A 25993-nucleotide genomic window follows, 5' to 3' on the forward strand; every position below is an offset into this window, starting at 1 on the left:
TTTAGGTATCGCCGAGCTATACGTTTTCCCGTCATCGGACAGCGCGCTTTTACATATCCCGACAGCTTTTGAAACATATTTATTCCGGCGGAATGTCGCGCGCGCGGAATACACGCGCGCGAGAGAGTGTATCTCGCCTTTTTAACTGAATTAATTAATTGCATAAAACGCACACGCTCAACGCGCACTTTGCGTACATTTTTCATTGCCCCCGAATCAGAATTAATTATTCCGGAAACAATTTGAATGCGAATCGCGTGATTTTTCGGTCACTCAGCATAAATACAAATTTATACGAAATCGCGGGTGATAGTGGGATACTCATATTCGTGAAAATCACGTAGCGTGCATTAAAAGTTCGACAGCAGTCGAAAAAAATAAATTAATATTTTATATAACGTTTAGCAAGTAAACGTGCTCTATCCCGCATTTCTGCATTCTGAAAGAATAAATTTCAAGCATGCGAATGAAACACCGCGTATAGCATGCGGTCGCGATAAAGTATGTCATAATTATTCGCATTTTTACCTTTTTACTTCGTCACTTCCGTCATAATTCAAATATGGTGATACAATTTCTCTCGAGGTAAAGTTAACGAGACAAACAGTTTTCCGCTTCTTACAGCCGACTTCCCTCGGCTCGACTAGTTGACGAAATTAAAGTTTACCCAGAGATTCAATATAACTCCGGTGTATGTATGCGAGCGCGCGGTATATGTAGCCTGTCGACGCAACGCAGGTACGAGAACCAGGGGCCGGGCTCCGGGCATAATATTTCGGATAAAGGATATCGCGTGTCGTAAAGCGCGATGTAGTCGTCAAACGGTGCGACGACGTCGCAAAGCGTGGAAACGGGGGGCGAAACAAGGGAGGAGGAGACCGAAGAAACGGTACAGAAAAAGAAGAATAAGAGACGGCAGGCGGACGACGCGACGAAGACGTGGCGGTAGCGACGGTGATGATGGCGTTCGCCGCAACGAATTCATAACTTTGTAGCGTAGAAAATTTTACCGCGGCTCGTAAAGGAGGCACGCTATATACGATGCCGGCCAATCGGCAGCGGGCAAATAGCGGCGAGGACGGGCGCGTCGTTCCGATGCAAGCGCGTATTTACGGCGAATGTGGTGCCGGCGCGGGCGGCAGGACGATGGATCCACGATGATCGAGGAGTCTGAGCCTCGATATCTCCTTTCGAACGGGTTACGATCGGCCGCAACCCCCCGGGGCGAAGAGACGCCGATGAATTGCGGCGAAACAATTTTCGCCTTCTTATTCGGTCGATTTGGATGAATAAACGTGCGGAGCCCGGGGCGAAAAGAGCGCGCGGTGATCAAAAAATCGATAGCGAGACATGTGACATGAATAAATTGTAGGAAACTGTAATATTCTCTCGAAAAGGCAACGCCGCGTTTTAGTATGATATCGATGAGTAACGTGACGAACGAATATCCACTTGGTTTACCTATACAACTTTAATTTGACTACGAGAAATTATTCTTGAAAAAGACATTTGAAAAAAAAAAACGCTTGCTACGCGTTTAAAATCGATGGAGCGATTAACATGCAAAAATAAAATGCGAATGATCTCTTTCGAGAGACAGTTTACCTCTCGCGAGAAATGAAAACGGAGAGAGAATTGAACCGAACAGATTATAAAAATTTGCAAAAACAGGTACGCGATATCTGTCAGCCGTTTTTACATAATGCGAGAACATCACAAAAATATAAACGTAAACATCTTCTTGGAACCGCGATAGGCGACCGTCTTACTCTTCTATAGAATTGCTAATGACAGCTCTAAAATCGGTTCTCGTATTTCTCGAAATTCAAAATTCCGGCATATTGATGAAAGTCAAATCTGATTATATCATGTTCCCATGTTTGTGCACGTCATTCTAAATTGATATATAGCGGAGCCTTGAATTTAAATGTCCTGTTTAAATCATTTTATTCAAACCTTGAATCTTAAGTATTGCCAATAGGTCATGGTCATCAACTTACAACTGCATTTATGAGAAGTATATAACTTTAAATATTAAATTATAGGATTTGTACAACTGGAAACTTTCGTGTTTTTCGACGAACAACATACCACTTACATTCCTCGGTACCGAAATTCATGCGTTTAACCGACGATACGCGCAACTCTCTTGCACTTTATTTGTTCAATCCCGATCTAGCATCAGCCGCGTAAACATATTCGCGCGGGCCGTAAAATGCGGGGATATCCATGTGCCCGGTTCGACCGAGAAACGGCCGTAAAAGTCCATCGCTGCTGCTCGAAATTATAGTAATCCAGTGATATACGAGGCATCCCTGTAACGATCTCTAAACGAAACCATAGACGTCCATATTGAACGCAGTGAAAACACACACTGGTGTTAGGTACGTTAATGTCCACGTCGCGCGATCGGTTTTTCAATCAACCGTCCGGCGAACCCGTTATTATATCAAAACGTCGCGCGTCGCTCAAAACCCACGTTTGTGTTTTTACAATCGCGCCGGTGTAATTTTATAACCGGCAAGCGATCGAGCGGTCGAGCCGTACGAGCGATGCGAATTACGCTGGAAACCGAAACTGCAATCACCGTGCAATTCGTATCTTTTTTTGCTTAGAAACGGTGCTAATCGATGATCAAAAGAAGCGGCGACCTACAAAGAAAGCAAAAAAATAATATCGACGAATATCGTTAACGTTAATCTAAATTTGTGTTTCCTATAATTCGTTTCCGACAATCTCTTTAAACGTTTCGTAGGATGTAACGACTCGAGCGTAGAATTTATCTTATTGTTAGACACAATGACACGTCATACCCGAGCCGGTTTTCACCGAAGAAAAATTTAATAGCGAGATAAAGCACCATTCTGCGCCAGCATTTTTCAGGTCTTCCAGGTCAAACTGCAGGAAATGAAATGACGTTTCGATCGCATCACGTCGATTAATCGGCACCGACGTGCACATACGAGACGACGCGTAAGTGTGTAAATGCGTGCGTCGAATATAAACGGAAACCAAACGTTGAACTCGGTTAATGTCTTGCGGACAGGTGAGCAGATGAGGTTGCCCTGACGCTGATAGGTTCGAGGGTAGGAGAGAACGGCGGCCGGACCGAGAGCCGAGATCAGAGAGAGGATCGAGAGATATCTCGAGGGTGAGGAGCGACGGAGGATAGGGTGGGTTTACAAGCGAGGGGACTGTAAAGTGGTAACCGCAGAGCTCGGTACGGGAGCCATCGGGAACAGATTGCAACTCTCCACCTGCACATCAACTATCTCCTCTCCTCCTTCTATCTCTCCCACTACGTCGCTCTGTTCGTATTTATCTCATTCTCTCTCCCACGCACGCGGGCGCGCGCGCGCGCGCGCTCTCACCTATCTTCCTCTCTTTTATCTACGTACCCCGCCCGTTGTTTCTCTAGCCATCGTGTCTCTCTCTCGCTCGTCGTGTACGCGACCTGACACCACCGTCTGTGGAACCACCCTCTCACCGAGCCGTGCGCCAACAACCCTGCTTACCTCGCGAGCACAAAATACCTGACAGCCCCATTGTCAGTCCTATTAACAGGTGTTAGAGCGCGCAATTAACTCGGAATCCCGTTGCCGCTTTCGGCCCGGGGATCGATCAGAGCCGGCCCCGGCTGTTTGTCTTTCCGGGACGACATCGGCGAAAAAGGTGAACCGTAACCGCGCACCAATCGCGCACCGGATCTAGTGCCAAAATCTCATTACTTCCGGTGGTTTTTGCAAAAACCCCGACGTCCGATTAATCACGCGCAATTTGCATCTCGCGCAAGTCGAGAGAATGGCGGCTGAAAATAGATTTTCCACTCTCAACAAGTTCCTTTCCACAAAGTATAAAATTCGCGTTAATAAGTAACTCTTCGCGCGCGGGGGGGAGGAGCTAATAATCGAGTTTAATATTCAAGAATACACTCCTTTATTTATGCTAATAAACAGTCCGGAACGAAATTAATTTTCGTTTAAAAGCGTTTACCCTTGTAAAATCTGGCCTGTTCTAAGGAACAAGATGATCGTAATAAAACGGGCGATGAGGCAGTATCGTTCTTCATGTTTCGCAGCTATATTTTTTAAGTGAATTTATTATCCTCTCTCCTTCATTTATCCTGCATTGTACACACCATAGATCTTATATATTTTTAGTAAATTTCTATTTTCTCAACGATAACGGATATTAGAATGCTTGTAACTTGTAAATCTATTGATTTGATCCTATTTAAGTTATCGTTTAAGCATACTCGTTGTATGTTAATCTCAACTAAATATATTTCTTGAAATTATCCATAAAGTTCTTAATTCCCTTTTTAGATTCGCAATATACAATTTTATTTTACTTTATCTAGTAATTTCCCGCTGACTAAAATCATCCGTATTTCCGTCAATTTCCGACGCACCGAATCCATCCCAGATGCCTGTGTATCTCGGCGCGCTGTAAAAGGGAAAAGGGATAAACAGGCTGCAGTTGCCCCCCCAGCCGGCTTTACGACTGGCACTCAACGCGTTCGAAACAGGCGTCTCTCTCCGGATGCACGCCCGTAAAACTTAATTGCTGTTGCAATACGTATATATCGGGGAGAGCTGTCCCGGCGTCATGTACAGTTCTATGTACGTATATAGAAATCTATCGTGGCGCGGGATGTACACCGCATACGTACCCCCCTCTCGCCGCTCTCTCATCCCCTTCATTTTGACTTTCCTTCCTCCACCTCTACACATCCGCCTCTTTTCTATTTCTCGCTCATCCTCCGGGATCTCGCTCCCTCCCTCTATTCGTTTGCACTCTTTTTTTCTGAATTTCTTAGTTTTTATATTTCTCTTTTATCTACGTCAATTTCACTTAGCTCTAAGAAATGCAACGAAGACCAAGGCAAGTCTATTAGAATTTCACAAAGTTTACCTTTTGTTTTACAACTTAACTGTTCGCATAGAAAATAATGTAGTTGTTCATATAACGCGAAACTCTGAAACGCGAAAAATAAGGGTAATAAGAATCCTGCGAGAAACATCCGGGAACAATTTACTCGTAGTCGATATTTTCTTCGTAGCTTGGAAGTAAGCGCACTTGAAAGTAATGGAAAACATATAATACCGAACCACGACGAGATCAACGGGGGGGGGGGGGTGCGCAGAATTTCCATAGCCCTCATTTCACGTCGTACTTCACCCGTGACACAGACGATAGATCGCGCGGACGGACGTATTATTATATCTCAAAAGCACTAGAATCCGTCGGCGGCATTTGATTGACGACGGGACATATTGGAGTGTGCGTTGTGTCATAGAGATTCCTCTTGACGGCTTCGAAAAGCAAGGAGAACGAGAAGGTGAATGAAGAGATGTAGGTATTAGATAAAATATGAAAAGAAGAGCTATAGACAAATGGAACGTAAAAAGATAAGCGACAAGCAGACACGCTCGTCGTATTGACGCGCCAAATCGAAGTGTTTTAATAAATAATGACGTTAAAAATTCGATCAATAAATGAAATTAAACGGCGAATAATACAGCGAATCAAAATTTAAGCAACTGACAGTCCTTCGAATATTATAGGTCGCGAGAAATCGATCTTAGGACTCAAATTTTTAATACATTTCGAGCCATTCGAACAGTGAACCTTCGGGACTCTAAATTCTTAGGTTATAAAAACTCTCAAGGATGTTCCGTTGCTTTCACGGGGGATAATGTTCTTGTCCGCCGGAAGAAGTTGCTGGTAACAAAAGGCGAGACAATGCGAGAGACAGAACGTTCGATTGCCACGGGAGAATCTTCCACTTCTCCTTCCACCCTCGAGCAATTATGCATAATAGGGGTATAGCAGCTGGCCCGTAGCCACATCTACCTGTTGCACGAGAAGAGCCGAATTGCTTGTCGGCGCGAAACTACGGCACCGTTCAAGAGGTCGTTCCCGAGAGTAGGAGGTAGGACACTGTGAAAGAAAGAGGCCACGCGTCGATTTAGGGGTGGATTTCCGGCATCCCGGATGGAGAAACGTGAACTCGCGTCGGGAAGAGGGTCGCCGAGATCGGATTTCAGTTTCGCTCATTCGTACGGGGCCGTGAAGGTCTATCGAGCGTTGAGCCGCATCTTATATATGTGCGCGGGAACGTCGCGACGGGATAAATACATCTCCCTCGAGAAGTGGCTCCAGAAAAGCTGGCCAAGAGCTGCCTCGAACGAGTTGATGTTTCTAATGAATTTCGATTAACTTCGCAGAAACCCAACTAAAGATTTCACGTCCCGCACGTTATCGCAATAACCAGCCGTTACAAGCATACTTGCAAATTAATTTACTTTTTATCGGTGATATGTACACACAATTCCCTGAATATGATCTAGCGCCAAGTTTTATGTACCAATTGACGTATCGGTTGTTAAACGCGTTAATCATAGAGTTGTACCCGCGAAGAGAATATGTGCGAAGGTTTTTATTTCGTAATAAAATAGACACGCTAACAGTGCGCAATGATTTCTGACAACTCATTTCAATGTTCGAAAAGAGAACGTCCGAGTGGACGATCGAGACTTTAGAAAAGTATTTAGAAATTCGAAGATATCAAAACTAGTACTTTCTAATTAAATTCTCGTCAATTTAGCATTAAAGGTTCCCAAGAATTAAGCTGATTACGTTTACGGTTTTCGAGGCCAGTCAAATGTTGGCTCATCTACAAGCGGCATTAGATACTAGTTGACATTTCCTACTTCACGTTAATGTATAACTAAACTTTCGCACGTAAATCAACTAATTCGGAGCAAAGGTAAACAAGCCGTGGGAGAAATCGGGATTAATGTTAACGAGAACCAACAAGTTTTCATGACGCGTTTCTGCGCGTTTACAGCGAAATTTATGATTCACTGTGTAATACTTTGCACACCGATACTTTCTAATATGTAAACTCTTTCCATAATATACGATTAATAATCCATATATCTCCACATAATACAAGAAGAATAATCAGAAAAAAATACTTTTCCTTGCGCGTATGTGCCGTAGCAAATTCAGCGACTCTTTCATCTCACTTGTGGTATTAATTTAATCGATACCTGCCACTCCACAGTATTTTATTTTCCTGAGATCTGCGCCTTGTTTCAAGTATCGGATTACTTCCAGAGAAATCACAGTTTGCGCTACAATTTTCTTGACAATAATACTAACCGATCTCGTTAGCGATTCAAATTCTAATAATATGATATGCTATCATTGACGTTAGAAACGTGGGAATTGTTAACCGCGATCCATTGTCGCGTCGGGTGTCTATGGAAAGCGAAACCGGAATTTTGCGTAAAGACAGTAACAGAGGGTGTCTTTTGTATCGCGTCATAATTCGTAGACGAACTAACATTGTCCGCGTCGGGCTGGTATACCATATAACAAATTCCTGATACAAAGCCGACGGTATAATTAATTGCCGTCGTGTACCGTTTTAATATAATTATGCGCGACTACTGATGTTACTGCTAATTGCGAAAGTTTCCACGCGCGCGCCGGTGCAATGCCGCGTACCACATTTCGTTGATAAAATCCGCACGTACAGCGGAAAGTTCGGTGTGATGCGGCTAATATTTTCCGCATTTTCTTTCCCCCTGGCTCACAATTACGCAAATGCATTACAGTGGGATCGTGATACCCTTGCCGCGCACGCCGCGGTATCAACTCCGATCCCGAGTTCATATTTCATTACGCTTTTCTGCCGCGGGCTCAGTTTCGCGAAAGTTACGCATTCGAGCATACAGCCAGCCTTGTTACGAAAAACACGGCGACCAGGAAAAAGAAAACAAAATACGAGATGTAATGCGCATCGTTGTACAGCGACTAGCGAAATATCGGAAAACCTAGTTGCAAATAACGTTCGTTCACTTATACAAGGGGATCGATCACTTTTAGACGCAAAAGTCTATGGGCTGAGGAAACACGCGTTATTATATATGACTATCGCGCATTGAAAAGATGCATGAAATTATTACACAACATATTATAAAGACGCAAATTCTCACAATCTCGCGGTGAAAGAGTTAAGTAATTAATTGCCCGACCACTTCTCTACCGATGACGTAATATCGCTCGGTTTCTCGACCTCATTCAACTTTCGCGGTAATTAAGCATGCGCCCGATAATATTTTTCTCGCTGGTAATTACCTAGCCACACGATTTTCTTTGAAGCCGGATGTGCGCACGATTGCTCTTGCGCGTAAGATTTTCGTACCTACTCGATTTAGTCTCTCGCCATCTCTTTCGTTGCCACAAAATCTCAAATTTTCCATACAAAAATTCGACAAACTCCAATGCCATTCCGGGAAAGATCGCGAAATCTTTCCTGGGTTTTTCGACGTGTTAAACAACTTTCTCTCCCTCGCGCGTCAGACGGTAGAATCTACTTTGTATTTTCCTCGCAAGACGTCATCAAAAACTTCCTCGAGACGAGACATGGCGATGTTTACCCAGACGACGCGGTGCGAATCTCTATGGAGACACGTATATATAGCACGCATTCTGCCGCCTGTTTACAACGCTATGTTCCCGTTCTGGAAAATTCCAATTATTCACGTCGTCCAAGTTTTCCCGAGCTTCGACGTTACTTATCCGGTCGACTGACGACCGCGCGAGCCTCCTTCTTTTCCGCCTCGCTTCTTGTTTATCATCCGCAAAGATTTCGGTAATAATCCGGATGAACCGCTCAATTGTTCTTTTCATCGAACTCACATATACTCCCTTATCCTACCTCGTTTCTACTTGTAAAATAAATGCCGGATGAATAAACGTTAGTACGTAAAATTAAAATATTTGAGATATGAAAGCGCGCGGTCTAAAACTGGAAAGAATTCTTGGCATGGCGTTTATATTCCACAGTGTACGCGCCAGGAGGAGAAGCGCTAATTCCGACGAGAGCCACGCACGCTTGTCGACGCCAGACGGGGCGCGGTAACATAATTTTTCTTGCGTTCAATCTGCCGTCGAATACGTATGCGCCTCGGCGCGACGAAGCGCATGTTTTCCCGCTTCTCAACGTGTGCCCGGCTCGGCACTACGTGATTTTCGTATACGCGCGCTACGTGCGCCAATTCAATTCATTATACGTTGTGGGGGCACCAGGCAGACAGGCTGATACACTTTTACTGGGTATTTTATAATAACTTTCCGCCGAAGACGCGGAATTCGTTTTTTATTAACGAGAAAGGGAGAGGCACGTAAATACTCTTCGCGGGACAAAGGAGATTTGCAGTGGCAGACTCACGTAGATGTATAACGATTTTCTTCACTATATAGGTACGCGTTGAAAGGCGAATGCCTTCAACGCCAGCGCACGTGACACTCGCCCGAATGCCGTGCTTTCCTCCACGGGCGAATCAAATTTATTGGGAAAGTAAACGACGCGCGACGACAAGAATTTATCGAAGAAGCGTATCCATTAGTACACGGTCGTCGTTTTAAAGATTGCAAGTTTCCGCGGAGATCGAAAAGACTGCCCTCCAGCGAGATTTTACTCTTCAATCGCGACCTTTAGTTCTCGCTGAGAGAATTGATAATCCGCGCAGAGCTCTTTGAGGGCGTAACGCACTTACGGAGTTCCCAATACCGCGGACATTCACACACAATTACACACTTCCAAGTTTGTGTACCTGATGAAACGTTTTATTTGTGCTACATTATCCGAACTGACTATTTTCATTGTTTGATTTTAATCTTCGGCCGTATCGCACCCAAGAGGAAAGCAGGTGCCATAAAGAAAAGAAGAGAAGAAGCCAACCTTTAGTATATTTCATGCGACGTTGTTTCAATCGCGGCGAAATTTCTCAGCGAATCAAATACATACATCTTATTTGAGATTTTTAAGCGAAAACGCGATGAGATCGCATCCAAAGATGAAATAACATTCGTAGAACGGTACGCAGGAAAATAATAAGGAACGACAACTCGAGGGTTTACGAGAATGAGTTAACGAGCTAGGGGATGGCAAGAAGAGGCTTAGTGGTAGTTGCGGAAGGCGCTAATTAGCTCCTAACGGGTATGTGAGTATAATTAATTGGCAATCTGCGCAAAACCGCGTTATAGAAAACGCACGCTGTTTCGTGGCAAGTAAATGCATAGTTCCGCATTTTCATCTATTAATATTAAAGTTTTCGTATCGTGGCATTCAATTTTATTGACAATCAGTTCCGCAAGTACCGTGAATTCTTCTGCAAAAACAGCGAATTTGAGATCCTAAAAATCTACGAACTCGCAAATCACTTTGCTGGCGCGTTAATGCATCGTTGAACGACACGGCGCGGCGCGGCGGCGTAATGTCGCGGGGAAAAAATGGCGAGGAAGTGATGTAATCGAACGTTCGCAATTGGCTATCGTCGTAAAAATCGGGCGACACGGGGAGGAGAAATATAGCCCGCTTGAAAAACCAACGATCCGACGGCCGCCGTAAAATCCACGGACCAAGACCGTACACAAACTGGTCGTTGCTTTCTCCGGCAGGTTGTGTGTTACACCCATAAGTGCGATAAAGTGGCGAGACGACGCGAGCGTTTCGACTTTCTCGATACGCCGCGCGCGCGATACTCGCGTCAGACAAATCTTATTTGATTAACACGTGCCACGGCTAAAGAAAACCTTTGTAACCGCGCATGAAAAGAAAATGACCAATTTAGATATCTACGAGAAAATACAAACTCGCGAGAAAATACAAAGCTTACAAAAAAAGCAGATTTCCGATACTCGGACAAAAAAATTTTCGATTTATCTCATAAATCAGTCCGTCAGACTATTTGGTCATAAATTTAATAGCGTTCATCATGGCACACAGGCGAAATTTCGGCTAAATTGATTATACAATAGGGGCAGGGGTTTCAAACCGGATTTTGCCGTGAGCGGTTAATGCGTTATATATTATATGATCAAAATCGTCAAATCATTATTCACACAATTCCTATGTATAATTAATATCGCGGTTAATTGAAATCCAAGCAAAGGACAAAGACTATCCGAGAACGTTTAATGGAATTATAAACTAAAGATGAGTCCCGTGATTGATCGGCGTTCATACAATTCGCATGCTCCTGAATCGCGCAGTGTGCATTTCATTGCATCGATCGTATTCTTTATCGAAAAAAATCTTCTCTTATTTATTGTCTCGTTTCCGGATGCACGGAGCGGCCGAAAGGATGAAGTTGTACATACAAAAGCAATGGCGGACGAGGTGCAGTGGGAGCTCAGAAATGAAAAATGAAGCCGTCAGAGCGGAAAGGACTGACAGTTTGTTCCAACTGTTAATTAGTTATTGTTCAAAATATTAGCCATCGATGCGAGTAAAGAACAAGAATATCTCTGCGATTCTCATATCTTCTCACGAACTTAATTTCAAACCTTTATTAAACGCTCATAATTATTTCTAGAAAAAGAGAAAGAGAAAGAGAATTGGCATACATTTAACAAATTTGTTACACATATCTTGTTAAAATATCAATCACCGATTAATATATTTTCCGAGAGAATTAATCCTTTACAATTCCGATTATATAATAGATAAAGAGAGAAAATATAGTTGTTCCGTCCTCTTTCCAATATTTAATTGTTTATCTGCTCATATTATACATTTAAATATTCAAATGGTGAAGCGGTTAAATATTGAAACAGTTCAATTCCCATTTATTCACCCGCACGCACAATGCTAAAACATGTACAAATATATATATATATATATATATATATATATATATTTGTCTAAATGCGTTTTTTTTTTATACAAATTATACGGGAACGTGTACCTGCGGTGCACCGATGTGAATGAAACAAATGTCTGTACGGTACCAGATTCCCACTCGCGGAGAAACGCTTAACGTTATTATTTCCCATACAATGAAATAACTTAATAAACGAGGAACGCAGGTTAATTACAAGAGTAGTCGGCGATACTATCGCGAAACATCTCAGAGGGTACCGGTGTTTCTCTATGTTCTTATTTCCCATATCACTCATTACCGGCGCCAAACACTGTTCTCTAAGACGTAGTCTTTATCTCTGGCACACGTCAACCGTAACCGGTACGTACTAGCGTCGGTGGAACGAAGTTCGCATAATCGCAACATAGAGAGGCGACGACTAATGTGCTTAGCTTAGCGTAATACCCGTGCAAGTATTTTGAGAGCGTATTGAAACGGGCACGGAGCGAAGGCCCGGGTGTATTGCGGCGCATCGAGAACGCGTAATCAGGGCGTCCTGAGGCGCAGCGGGGTAAATAAGAGAAACGCGGGAGGATCGAAGAGACGATAGAGCGAGACGGTGCATGGGGGCGCGAGTTGCGGAGAGAAAGGGGATTTCCGTCGTGCAAGCGATTATTCGTGACTTCGAATTAATAATCGATGTAGGAATTGTGTATGTATAACTACAGAAGTTCCCGAACGCAGTAAGAAAGGTGCACGAGAAAGGGGGAGAGAAAGCGAGATGCAAAGTTGTATAGATGCGATGTATATATATATATATATATATATATATATATATATATATATATGTATCTAGCCCGCGGACAAAGTTAGTATAGATTCCCTATTCCCTATGGTCACTCGATCTATCGTGTGCGCGCAGCGCGCTCCGAGCTTATTGTTGTTCCGGATTGCGCCGGGGATTTCTGCGCGGAGCTTCCTGTTCCGCCTGTTGCCATGAATATCTATTCAGGAAACGAGGCGGACGCGCGATCGGCAAGCAGGCGGTCTTTTCGCGTCTGGTTGTCTCGTTGCAAACAGATCGAGCGGACTATCAATTCTCGCGAGACGCGCGACGAGAGCCGATTCGACGTGCTCAGACTCAGATTCGAGCAACATAGAGAATGCGGCTGGGAACATACACCGGTGGACATGGAAAAAGAACATCAAAAACACTTTATCCTTATAATACTCGATAACGCTGTGTTCATTCGTACGTGAATATATCAGCCCTTCATGGTGTTCTTTTTTTCCATGTCCCAGTGTAGATCGAAAGTTCGACGAACGAGTATATTTCTGTACGTTTCGGGATCAAAGTGCGACTGCTGGGAACAAAAAATGTCCTGGCAAACCGGCAAAATGGGAAGCTTAACGATGGAATGTAATTAAAAAGCACCTCATTTACCTAAAACGTCGCATGTTTATAGTTGCTTCTCGCTTTCGTATATTTTCTTACTTGACGGCGCGCAAATATTCGCGATCGCTTTTGGAACGTGAAATTACCGCGCATTAATTACAGTAATAGATTGAAGAGAAATATCTATGTGTGTGTGTATGTTGAATAATCAAGACGTTTAATCTGTTATATGTATCTTTATCATTCTTGTAATTATTATTTATCTCTCGTTTCGTTTCGCTTGCTTGGAAAGGAATGCCTTGCAAAATGCGTTCGTGTAATTTGCAACTGCCAGCGGATTTATGTCGCGAAGAGAAAAAGAAAGGACCGAGCGCATTAATAAAAATTAATTGCAATGAGCTTTTATTATACGTTTAGAGTAACGTAACAAAATATTTAAAAATACGTAACACGCGCGAGTCGCTCGCCCGTGCTGCTGCTATAACGCGCTTTCCTGCTCACCGATGCATAATAGAACGTCACTCAATGATCTCCGAAAAAATACTCTTATGCATTCTTGAAACAGTCATTGTGCAGTCGGTTGAATATTTTAACACCGATATTATATGTACGGTTGTCGTAACATACATAGAAAGTACCATCGTAACGCGGGCTTAAAGATTAAATATACTGAACGCTTAATAATGAGAACCTTGTGGGATTTCTGTTATCTAGACATTTAATCTATTATTTAATCTACTTATTTGCGTGCAATTTCTCCTAACAAAATCGACAACGCGTGCGTGTGTATCTTGTTTCACATTTTGGTCTCTAACACTTCGACTTTAAGTTGACGATTGTACGTAATCTAAGTAATGCAACTCCGAGACGCTTAACATTAGTCTCGATGCCTCGCAAACGCGAGAAACGTATACTCCTGCCATTCTGATAACCAGAAGCAGATCGCATCACGAGTGTTAACGTCGTTAGATCCGACTTGCGAGACGTCTGCGAGGCGCGAAAGTCGTTCCAAAGATCGTAACGAGAGCGGACAAGCCGTCGTTGTTGCGTTTGTAATTTCAACGCTCGAGGCGACGACGTCCGACGTCGTGCCTGGTTGAAACGGGAACTGCTCACTCAAGTGTAAAGAGTTTCCGGTGAAATGTTGTTAGATGCTGAATACCAATACCGAAATCACGTATGTGGTTCCTGTACACGTCGATGGGAGAACTTTTGGAGCGCTATTTTATGCGTTGAACGAGCACGTTCCAACTAAACGGACAAGCTGGTTTCTAATCAAATAAAAAAAAGAAAAACGAAGAAAATTAGCGTGCTAAGATTTATAACGATAAAAGTAGACCAGGAACGGAGTTGAGAACGGCTTTTAGAAATCTCGGCTTTCTTACGAAAATTAAGACTCGATTATCCTTTCGTTACTAAATTCCGTAAAATCTTGTCGATCGCGAGGATCGTCCTTTTACCGTCGAAGTAGTAAAACTATCTGCTTTATACATCGCCTCTGTATAGCGCAAATTCTTTAGCGAACGCGATATAAAGATGACTTTCAAAGCATTCTGGTAGAAGAGAGGTATCACGGTTTGCTCGGCAGGTCAAAGGATCGACGGAGTGGAACTGTCGAGGCAACGTGATCAGAAAGGGTTAAGCGAGCGCGGGGCGTGTACCATATTGGAAATCCACGCGGGGACGAAAATGGCGGTCGAGGGCTTAATATGATTTATATTATGAGCTTCGCCATAATCTGATTCCTGGAAAGAGCGATATCGCAACTTGATGATGTATACTGTTAATTAAATAGGTATTATCTGAATGACTGCGTTCCTATTTCCCGTTATTCCTCCGCACAGATTCACCCTCGAGAAAATAATTATATCAACCGCAATAATGAAAGACAATTAGTATTTGCTGATTAGTATTTGTGTTTATTAGACCACCGTGCGCTATTAATATGTGTTCGTCAAACGTTCGCATTAACTATGACGAGAGCGTGCACATGTGCGGAAATAACCCTTAGAGAATAAGCAAATCGTCCGATTAAAATCTCATTGAAAAAAAGAAATCTATTTCAAAAGGCTCGATTTTCTCTCGCGTATGCCGCTTTATTGCATTATTAAACGTTTTAACGGAAATTTTATATGAGTAGCGCGCGAGCAGCGGCCAATAAGACTAAACGCGCAGAATCGATTTAAATTTACGGAATACTTGGACCAAATAGTTGAAATTATTCGGCCAAATGAACGAGTTGTCCGAAAATCCCGAATAATTGCGGTGGTGGATACGGTAGGTGATTCTACGTTTCAGTGAACTCGAACACGATTACAGCAAAACTACTAGATATTTCAGTGAAAACATTTATATTTCTGCAAAATTTCGATTAAAATTTCAGAATCTCCGACAATTACAATTTTGATCTTTAAACTCTTTTACTTTAAATCTTTCAAATATGTATAATATGCTTGTTAGATCGCGCTCGAGAACGATTTTTAAAACTTTTATTGCTAAATCTCAACGACGAGTAGAATTTATTTTCGCGCAATGAAACATTTTTCACGCAATACGCGGAACAATTTCCATATAGCTGGAGTCTCTATCGATGTTGAGCATCGAATTCCCTTCTGGAAACGCCGCGATTTCCATTGAAACGTTTCCTTTGTGCCACGGCAAACACGAAGATTTTCAAACTTGAGCTAATGAATTTAATGCTCCAGCCTGCACCCGTGTTTCCCGTCGCGGTTTATAGTGTACAATGTAAACATGTATGCGGCCATTTGGAGAGTTCATTAGCGACACATGCAACCTATTACTATTCTTCGGGGTTGCTGCATTTGCGACGCAACCAGCGAGCCGGTCTCTGAACGTACCCCGATCCTCGAGGGGAAAACAGAGGCGTTTCCCTTGAATCGATTGATTTCGCTCGATTGTAAAGACGAACAATACGCGAACAAAAGGCGGGCAAACGAAGATTAATACAATGTACCCACACGAGCGATAATAGCGCGCGTATTTGCTTCCTTTTCTTCAACGTCATTGTTGTTACGTGTACTTTTTCTCTCACAGTTCCGCATGCATATTTGGATTTTACGATATTGTTTCGCGATCGTACATGAATGCCTTGCACATTATGAGTCACTTCAATTTAAATTTTTCTCGAATTAATGGATCATTGAATTTTTAAGGTACATCGAAATTCGTTTTTCTAATGCATAAAGGAGAAAGGTACGAAAATCTCGGAAAGTTCGAACTCGTAATACGAATTGAGGGTCAACGTTAAGAAGTGTCAAATGTCGGAATGATTAATCGCGCCATCAGAAGCCCGTTTACTTAGAAGCAAACCGGTTATCTGTTGATGTTTAAATAAACGTTTGCATATTTTCCGCTAAACTATTAGAGCGGAAAAGTTTATTTAATCATCGTTTCGATAGGAAACAGTTTCTGTTTAATTGACGTTTGCACGATCTGATTTGACCGAGCTAATTAATCGAATTGATCGCAGCACGCCAAATAATAAATCAAACAGCAATCGTGAAAGCTATAATAATACGACGACCACGAAATAACTATAGTTTTTCATATACTTATATTGTTTAAAAGTTCAAACTATCTCCATTTTGAAAATTCTGGAGGAAGCTTGAAATCCAAAAATTTGAGATTCTTTTCCTGACGTCAAACAAAGACACACCGATACAAATGTCTCTAAAGCCATGTCATGTCTCGGAAAGATCTCCCGATGTTTCGAGATGCTGAAAAATTTTTCATCCCACCCTTAATGACACCCACGAGTGTTATTCCGCACGGCGGCGGGGACCTCTTGCTATCTCCGTACCGACTTCCACGCTCCGTGCCGCAAGGCATCCAAATGATATATGGCGTTTCCCATTCTAACTTACATTTCCTGCAGCCGTTCTTGTTCCGTCCAATTTCACACGCTTTGTATCCCCTTAAGGTCCAGTACCGGTTACAACGGACCGCAGTGCGGTGCGGTACGATGCGGTAATAGAGAAGACCCCGCCGCCGCCGGCGCATTTGCATCCGCAGAATTCTCCGGTCGAATCGCTCGACCCTGCCGCGCCCCGTGCCCGGGCACGGGCGGGGGAAGGGGCAGGGGCGACCTGGCCCGCGGCATCGAAACGCGACGAACCCTCGTATGCGCCCGAGTGTCATTGCGCGGCTCGTTTTCCGGCTTTAATTAAATGACGTGCAAAATGCGCGCGGCACGCCCACGCTTCTCTGGATTTCCGGAAAGCCCCTGCGTATATGCTGAGGCAGGTCAACCGTAAACCTGCAGAAACATTGTGCCGCGCTGCACGCTTAATACGACGGTACGTATTAATGCGCAACCAGCAGCAGCGTACGCGTGAATTTCAAATACGATATCATATTATTTCGGAGAATTTTTCCATCGCAACGTCGCTCTCTCGCTCCCGAGATAATCGAAGAGAGAAAGAGAGAAAGAGAGAAAGAGAGATCATCTTCGTATACACGATATAAGATACGACCGCATGAGAATCGTGATTCCGCGTAAGAAAACATCGCTCGAGCAGTAAGTGACAGCACTTTGCCACATTATATATCCTGCCGTACATTTTTATTATTATAAAGCGTTCAGTTAGAAGCCAAGTTTTTCGCCATTCGATCCATTTAATAACTAAAATTTAATTTCATATTTCTTTATACGACGTTTCAAAAAGAATTAATTATTTATAGAAATTCTAAGAAAATAGATATTCGTCAGTTATTCAGTGTTGATCCAAATGTTTGAAGAAATATACAAAGAACATAGGTAGAAAATTGCTATACTACATTATCCAATCATTATACTAATACATATATATTATACAATATAATTGTTTAGTGTCTTCTTTTTAAATTCAAATAATATGTAAAAATTGTGAATGCGTGAGATACTCTGTGTGAATTACTGCACCATTAAATTTGCATATAAAACTGCAAAAATAAATAGAATAATAGATGTGTGGGTTCATAAAATTAAAAACGTAATTTTAAGTAACGAATAAAATGGATTTTTCGCATATCACTGCTTCTTTCTGTGGATACATTAAAATTGCTTCAATTATTAGTCTAATAAATCGTAAAATGATAAATTCATTGATATCGGCAGAAACTCTTCGAAACTATAGTTTCGGAGTATTTCGGAATCAAAATACATATATGTATTTCGATTCCGTGACTTTCGCGCAACGCCATGTTTCGCCGGTGTCGAGTGAGAGAGTATATTTCACTCATTAAGAATTTTCAAGGATGAAAAATGGCTTTATTTTCTAGCGTATATTGCCACCCCTCGACGCGACGGGCCCTTCGTCTCGCGCGTGTGCAATAAATAAAGTGACGGTCACAGTAATTTCAGCCACGCACGATTGGGAGCTCCGACGATTTCCCGCCCGGGCACACGGTCGGTATTAATTATTCGTAGGTGTTAGTTTTTGTTGAATGCAGCGTTCCACATTACGAATGTCGCGAGCGTACCGAGCAAGAGTGATGAGGAGCAAGGCGATGCATGTTCTGTACTACCGAAAACTGCATCGCCGCGAAAACATATACTTGATCCACGTTCTCCGCTTCGAAGTTTATGAATGGCAATTTGTCGAAAATTAATTAAATATCACGCGTTCGGGGAAGGAGGGAAACATGGATTCTCGCGTAATTAAATTCTAGTATTTTTCTACATAATATTCGGCTGTCTCGTGTTCGAATGGCGAAAGGCTTGACCGAGAACAACGCGGCGTACATATTCCAGCCGCGTCTGTGCCTCGCGGTTCTCTCCCTCATCGCATCCGTCAAGCAACCAAGTCACGCACGTTCGAAATAACGTAATCCGAGAGACCAATACATGCCAATTAATATTCCGTATCGGGCTACCTACCGACAGATCGGTACGAGATTCGACGCGTCGTACTTCCGCATGATACAACAATGGGCGTTGCACAACGCAGAGTTCGAGTTAGAATTTCGCCGGTCGAACAGACATTGTCGCGGGGACAAAGATAGAGAACAGTAAAAAGTAGATCCGGGGCGGCGAAACTATCGGCGATGACTTGGGAAAAAGGAAGCAGCCGCATCGCTTTCGTCTGGCTGAGATCCAATTCGAAGAACAATTGTTTTTCGTTGTGCGGCTGACGGTAAAAGTGAAAAAGTTTATCGCGTCGTTCGATTCGTTTGTCGCGAGACCAGAGTCTACTCTGTAACAAACTCGGGCGTTGTCATAATTTAGTTTTATATTAGGCGGTCTTCAATTTTGTCGCTACACGCAGTTTTTCGACAATATAATTCTCTTTTTAAGCTAAGCACTCGAGTGTTGCCAGATAACGCGTAAGATTTCCGTGATATTCCCTCAGTGCGGTTGATTCGTTTAACGGAACACAGACGAGATTTCCTTTGATTCAGACTTAAACATCTCAAGGTGGATTTGCGCGAGAAATCCAACATCTCCGCATCCGTGTCCTTTTGTGCGTAGATATAGAAAACGCATTTCGCGAGCGATGTCGCGTCGCGCTTTGAAAATTTTCAAGACGAGCTCCTCTCAGATCGGGCACACGCGCCTCCCGAATTTTTCAATCACGTTTCGCGTTGACAGGATTAATAAAGCGCGCCGAGCCGTGTTCCATGCCGCGCCGCACCGCGCCGCAACGCGAGCGGAGTTTCCAGACTCATTTCATGCAGAATCGAATTGGATTTCCAGGTCGGGACCGGTGTGTTATAACCGTGTGTAATCCACGAGAGGGCGAAAGAGACGGAGATGAAGATAGATAGAGAGGGAGTATAATATGCGGCTGGAATGCACGTCCCTTTGACGTGCGACTCGGAGCGCCGCCGCGACGCTCTTTCAGCGAACGCGCTGCACTTTGTTACATCGACGCTAAATAATCGGTTTATAAAAATTCATGGCCAGTCTAGTGAGGTGGGTTTATATCTAGCACCACTCGGGTCCGCGAGCACGGTTTCCTTCACTATTTCACATCTCCCTATTCGCTTCGCATCTCTCGTACCGCAATATCGCCAGCCGGACGATACGACGAGAGCTCGCAAATTAAAAAAGGGCGAGGATATATTCGTAGAATATTATATAAGATAGAGTTTCTAGAGATAAAAGGTAGTACGTCTAGAAAAATTATGTAAAAATTTATGATCTGTTTAATTTTCTCAAACTTGACATTTCTCGATGAAAGATCGAAGAATTTCTAGTTTTATTAATTTAATTTAATAAATCGTCTCTCTCTCATCCACATCAGAAAATACAACATTTCATGGTCCGTGGATACGTATAATAAGAAAATATTGTGGTTTAACCTGATTATATCGTTGTTATATCAAACGGTAGAAAATTAAACAATATATGATAAAATTATTCAGGTAGAAACAATATGCGTGTGTGTGTGTGTGTGTATATATACGTGCTAGCACGCTCAATAAGATAGTGGTGTGATATAGCCAATTGCTCCCGCAGGAGAATGCACCGCGCTGTATATGGTGGATAAATAGGATCCCATTGTTATTAGCCTCGATGATATACGCATATTTAGAATATTGTAATATAGAGTTTAACTTTTCATAAATGATTCGTTCGTGGATGCAAATCGTAAAAAAAAGTACGATTCTATAGAATCACGTCTTACGTCCATTTCTACCAATGTAGATGTAACTTTCATCTCGGTTTAGTTGATTTGTTATCTTTTTCTAGTTTTAAGAATTAGAAAAGGATAATAAGAGTAAGTTAAACCGAGATTAAAGTTAATCTACATTGGTAGAAATGGACATTAGACACAGTTTCACAAATGTCGATTAACTTTTAACTTTAGATTAGCTCACTTTTCGTCTCTTTCTAAGGGGGACGTTAGAAGGAGACGAAGAGTGAGTTAATCTTATAAGGTTAAAGTTAACCGACACTTGTGAAACTGGGCCTTAAGGTTTTACAGAGATGAATTTTATCTGTTGCTGTCTTGCAGCAAGGCGCGTATAACAAAGAGAATCAAAAAAGAGCTTCGTGACGATCCGCGGTGTCCCACGAAAAATACGTACACCTCTAATCGACTCCTCAAAAAGCCACCGTGCATCGTTATAACCGCATGTGCGATACACCATCATCTCCTCCCCTCGACCCCGGAAACGTGCGAGGTAACGCACGCGTACCGCTCGCTCCACCCGCGTGAAATTAAATTAGAAGGAAAATATTCGGAGAGCCGGCCAGCGCTTTTGTACGTGCGGCGAGATAGCAAGAGATAAAGGCCGCGTGTGTAGACGCATGCGTGCATGCGTGCGTGTATCGGTGTTCCCGGTGGCGGAGGATATATTCGCGCTGGCACGTTCGAGTGGCGCAACCGCTAAAAACGTACCAATCCACCCCGCCGCCCCCAGCTCTATCGTCCGTTCAATCTTCAACTCTCAACCGTATTCCCTTTCCCCACGATTCGTCTTTGTCGGGAACGTTTCAGACATACCGCGTTATCTCTCATTCTCTTTTCGCATTCTTCCGCACGCGGTTGTTCGTGCAATCGCGACGATGCATCGAAAACGCAACGAGACAATGCTGCCCCGTGCGAATCGGTACGAGTTTTAAATAGCCCGAGAGCTGATTTAATTATGTCACGCGTATAATGTATTACTTTTTTTAAAATGTAATAACACGAATATAGCGCGGCATCTTCGTTTACGTCCATCAAGTGGTTTATTAGTTTATTTCAATCGCGCTGTTAAATTCGCTCGAAAATCGATAAAAAGCGACTTTTCTCGATTGCAGTTCTCTTGGTGCGAGGCTTGGAAGCATCAGAACCGGCAAAGTCGAACGCGACCAGTGCTATTTCGGAGGACGACGGGGATGACTTCCTGGCGAACATGAACCTGACGACGTTCAAGGAAAGATACCGAAGATTGATACCCTACATGACTTTTTACGTCGCCAACAATTACCTGAACGCTCAGGCCGCGTTGGAGCAAAATTATGCGGACGAACTGTCGGGCACCCTGGTCCGAAAACATCCGTCGCAACAACACCCTCTAACTCGGCTCGTTGACGTGCCGAGGAGGGGCGGTAATAGGTACCGTGTCAACTCACCCGACCAAGACAAGAAATTCGTCCCGTCCGTGCAATTCGATCCCAGAAACATCGGAGGCGATAACGATTACTTCGCGCCGGTCAAGTACAACACCAAGATCAACTATGCCGAGTACTCTACCCCGTCCTATCAGCTCTACCAGGTGCAAAAGACCTATCCCGAAATTACCACGCCTGTCAGTCATATCCTGAACAAGGAAAATCGATACTTCGTTACCGCGAGACCCCCGCAACCCTCTGCTCCCGTGATCAAGAAACCGCTGTTCGACAACCCGCAGGACGATTACGATCAGGATTACGCGGCGAGGCCGAACATCGCTGTTAATTATCCCAATAAGGAATTTGGGGGACTGCGATACATTCCGGTGCACGCCAACGTGCAGCAGCAGCAGCAGCAGCAGCAGTCAGTGAAGCCGTCAGTCTCGTTTTATCGGAAGCCGCCGAGTGTGAATCTGAACAATCTGATCGAGAGTTTCCAATTGTCCGAGCGACTGCCGGAAACGCTGAACAAAGACAATCTCGACAGCAGCATCAAAACGCTCATTGAGATTCTTAATATCCTGCACAATACGCGGCAGGAAAATTTCCCGCAGCCGCAAGGACCCCCGTTACCGCCGCCGTCGCCGCCCAGATTGATCGGCTACGACGTTTACAAGCCGAAAATATATACGCGGCCGAAAGTGGTCACCGAGACGAGATTTCAAGTGACACCGAGCCCTCTGATAATCACCAACGATCCCGAACGACACAAGACGACGGACGACACTCAGATTAAATCGTCGTTACAGTCGGATTACAACTTAAATCATGTGAAGGACGAAAAGGTGGAGTATTACATCCCTTACGTTCAAGACATCTCGAGCGAACCTAAGCAACAAGGACTCGAGCCAACTCCTAGTGTTTCCACCACCGAGCACTCGTACGAGATCACGGAAGACTTGAGCGACGATATCCTGCAGGACGAACGGTACACCCCGCCGATTTCCACCGAGACGTCCACGAGTCAGGAATACGTATCGCCGAACGAAGTTACACGCCCGGGGCCGAAAATGCCGCTGCCGGCATTAAAATACGGCGCGACGCGCGGAAAACCCAACGTCGATTACCCGGCGTACGCGAATATACCGCAAACTAAATTCAGTTGCAAAGATCAAAGATACAAGGGATTTTTTGGCGACCCAGCGACCGGATGCCAAGTAAGTATACCGCGCAATTAGTGAAAATATTATATAATTTATTCTCAAACGAGTCTATAAAATAATCTAAGCAATTTTTTTACATTTACAAATCTCCCTACTTTTTCCACAATCTCTTTTGATCCTTAAAATTTAATATCCGCGTGATTTTATATTATACGAGATATTAATTTCTAGAATTGTGTTTAATAACGATAATATTGTTCTTAGGTATGGCATTACTGCGACCTGAATGGCGGCAAATCGTCATTCTTATGTCCGAACGGCACAATATTCAGCCAGGTAGCATTGACTTGCGACTGGTGGTTCAACGTAAAGTGCGAAACGACTACTCAATTATATGTGCTAAATGAACGACTGTATAAATACATCCTGCCAATTATGCCCAAATTCCCCGAAGATTTCACCGGCCCGGAAGTAGATCGATACTTGGAGCTCAAGTTCAAGGAGATGGAGGCAAAAATGAAGGAAAAGAAGCTGAAGAAACAGCAAGAGGAGAAGAGCAAGCACAAGGGCAAGTCGCAAACGGCGAACGACGAGGAAGACGCGTAGCGTAATTCAAGCGTTATGTGCTAAACAACTCAGTCTTAATATATAATACCTGACTCGTTGCCATTATAATGAAAAGCAAAAATATGTCGCGACTTGTAAGGCCACAACTCCGGTAGTAAATGAGCCTTGCAACCTCGGAAAAGTGCAATATGTATATGATAGAGTTACGTGTGATTTAAGCATAGAGTAAATCACATTGCGCGTAAAATAAGTTAGATTATCTCACGGTCTTTGTACGGGTATGAAATGGCTGATGATATTAAGTATTTCTTATATCCCCTCTAGTCATATGCGTATACTATTGTGTACTATTTATCACGAAAAATGCCCGCCTGCCTTACGGAGCTTTATTTCTTTCGGTCTATACTAGAATGATCCACGTGAGTCATAAATTTCAGCCATGATAAGTCATACCTTTCAAAGCAGATAACAGATAACTGTCTTTCCAAATAGGATCAACAATACTACTAATCAACCTAAATGACACACTCTCCGATACATTGGTTATAATTATAGTAAAAAATTAATGTTTTACTATATATAAAAGTCATTTATGAGAGATTCGATTATTAATATTCAATATAAATTCCTATAACTGTGCAATTCTAAATCGCACAAAATTTGTACATCTCAATCTCAATAGCAAATGACATAAATAGTAACACTATAATTAATATCACATAGAAAAATCAGATAGGTCTCGCCATTTACCTATAACCATTTTCCCCCAGTCGATATATAAAATATGATATCTCAATTTGTATATGATTTTATACGATATTTAAAATATGCGCTTCTATTATGTATCTGCGAAAATATGACTAGAATGCTTAATTTATAATTTATCAGAAATCATAAAAAAAACCACGTTAAAATAGTGAGCGATATATTCGAGTTATCGCCAAATGACCATACGTTAATCTTTCTACGCGTACCTAATGTTTTGTTAAAAGTATTAATAAATATTTATTTATCGTTTCCTGGCATATACATCTCGTAGTAATTGAGCGAGTTCCTCGCCGGGAAAAAATATTTAACAAACATGCGGACTTACCTCTCTTGTCTGGCAAACTCGCAGCAGCGTTTCCTCGATATGCATGTAAGTCTCGTTGAACTCGGGTAGCAAGGTCTGGTTCTGCCAATAAAATAGAAATCGTTTAAGTTTCTCGCAATAATATGTAATAAATCATAATTTGAACAATATTAACCAACCTTTTCCAATAATGGCACGAAATGGTGCAGTTTGTGTAAGAGCAAAGTGCAATTTGAACAACAGGCCACGCTACAGTCATTGCAAAAATAGCCTAACTTTTCGGAGCACGTTGGCGAACAACTATTCAACATATCGGCAGGACTGCCAGGGCCTCCATCGTGTATCGAGATCTGTGTGTGATTCTGCAATGCCCTTCCATGAATCTAAAAACAAAAGTAGAACCAAAGTCGTAAGATATTATGAATATAATCCGTTTGATTATAAATATTTTGTTCGTGATACGCCAATTTACTTTTGAATAGCAGCAGTAACAATAGAGAACCATGCATTGCGGACAGTTTACATTAGCTTGATTCCCACATTCATGGCAACATCCTATAACCAAAAATATACGTTAACCACACGTTCACTTTCTTCTTCAGAAAAGTTAATTTACTTCGTCAGTTAACGTACTACGTTCTCTAACCTTGCTTCGCTATCCGACGTAACTGCGTAGATAATTTGTGACAAAATAAAAACTTTTCGTCATCATTTTCCACCGGACGATGGTAGGACGAAACAATCAGTCCTAGTGTATATAAATTCAAGGGAAGCAGGCGCTTGGAACCATTTTCCAGATCAGTTTTACACAAAGGACAAGTCTTAACTCTTTCACCGTGGATACATTTATTGCATATTGGATGTCCACATTCCAATAACAAAGGTATCAGAGTTCCTTTCAATATCAACCCATTGAGATTCGATAGATCTGTAACAATTGTGACAAAGATCTTTCTATTTTGATCTAATAAACAGTTTATTATAATTGATTGCACATACGAATAGTATATATAAGCTAAATAGTTTTTCACTATTATATTTAATAGAGCAACAGGATAGAAGAAAATGATATATATACATCAGTTTTTA

At 42.7% G+C, this 25993-nt stretch overlaps 2 protein-coding genes across 5 annotated transcripts in view; one reads left to right on the forward strand and one right to left on the reverse strand.

Moving 5' to 3' along the window:
* The window catches only part of LOC143899335 (uncharacterized), a 33153-nt gene extending 8296 nt beyond the window's left edge, over positions 1–24857 (forward strand). Inside the window, exons 2-3 of the mRNA XM_077409561.1 lie at positions 21809–23319; positions 23530–24857. Coding sequence (XP_077265687.1) covers positions 21809–23319; positions 23530–23871 — 1853 coding nt within the window. The 3' untranslated portion in view covers positions 23872–24857. The remainder of the gene's footprint in view (positions 1–21808; positions 23320–23529) is intronic.
* Qin (tudor domain-containing protein qin) overlaps positions 1–25993 on the reverse strand; it is a 143562-nt gene that overhangs the window by 115486 nt on the left and 2083 nt on the right. For all 4 annotated transcript variants that reach the window (XM_077409421.1, XM_077409405.1, XM_077409395.1 and 1 more), the window contains 4 exons: positions 25551–25832; positions 25377–25459; positions 25084–25287; positions 24926–25006 (listed from right to left, as the gene is read on the reverse strand). In XM_077409421.1, coding sequence (XP_077265547.1) covers positions 24926–25006; positions 25084–25287; positions 25377–25459; positions 25551–25832 — 650 coding nt within the window. The remainder of the gene's footprint in view (positions 1–24925; positions 25007–25083; positions 25288–25376; positions 25460–25550; positions 25833–25993) is intronic.

Source organism: Temnothorax americanus, unplaced genomic scaffold (assembly GCF_048541705.1).
Source record: "Temnothorax americanus isolate GAGA-0224 unplaced genomic scaffold, ASM4854170v1 Scaffold10, whole genome shotgun sequence".
Lineage (NCBI taxonomy): Eukaryota > Metazoa > Arthropoda > Insecta > Hymenoptera > Formicidae > Temnothorax > Temnothorax americanus.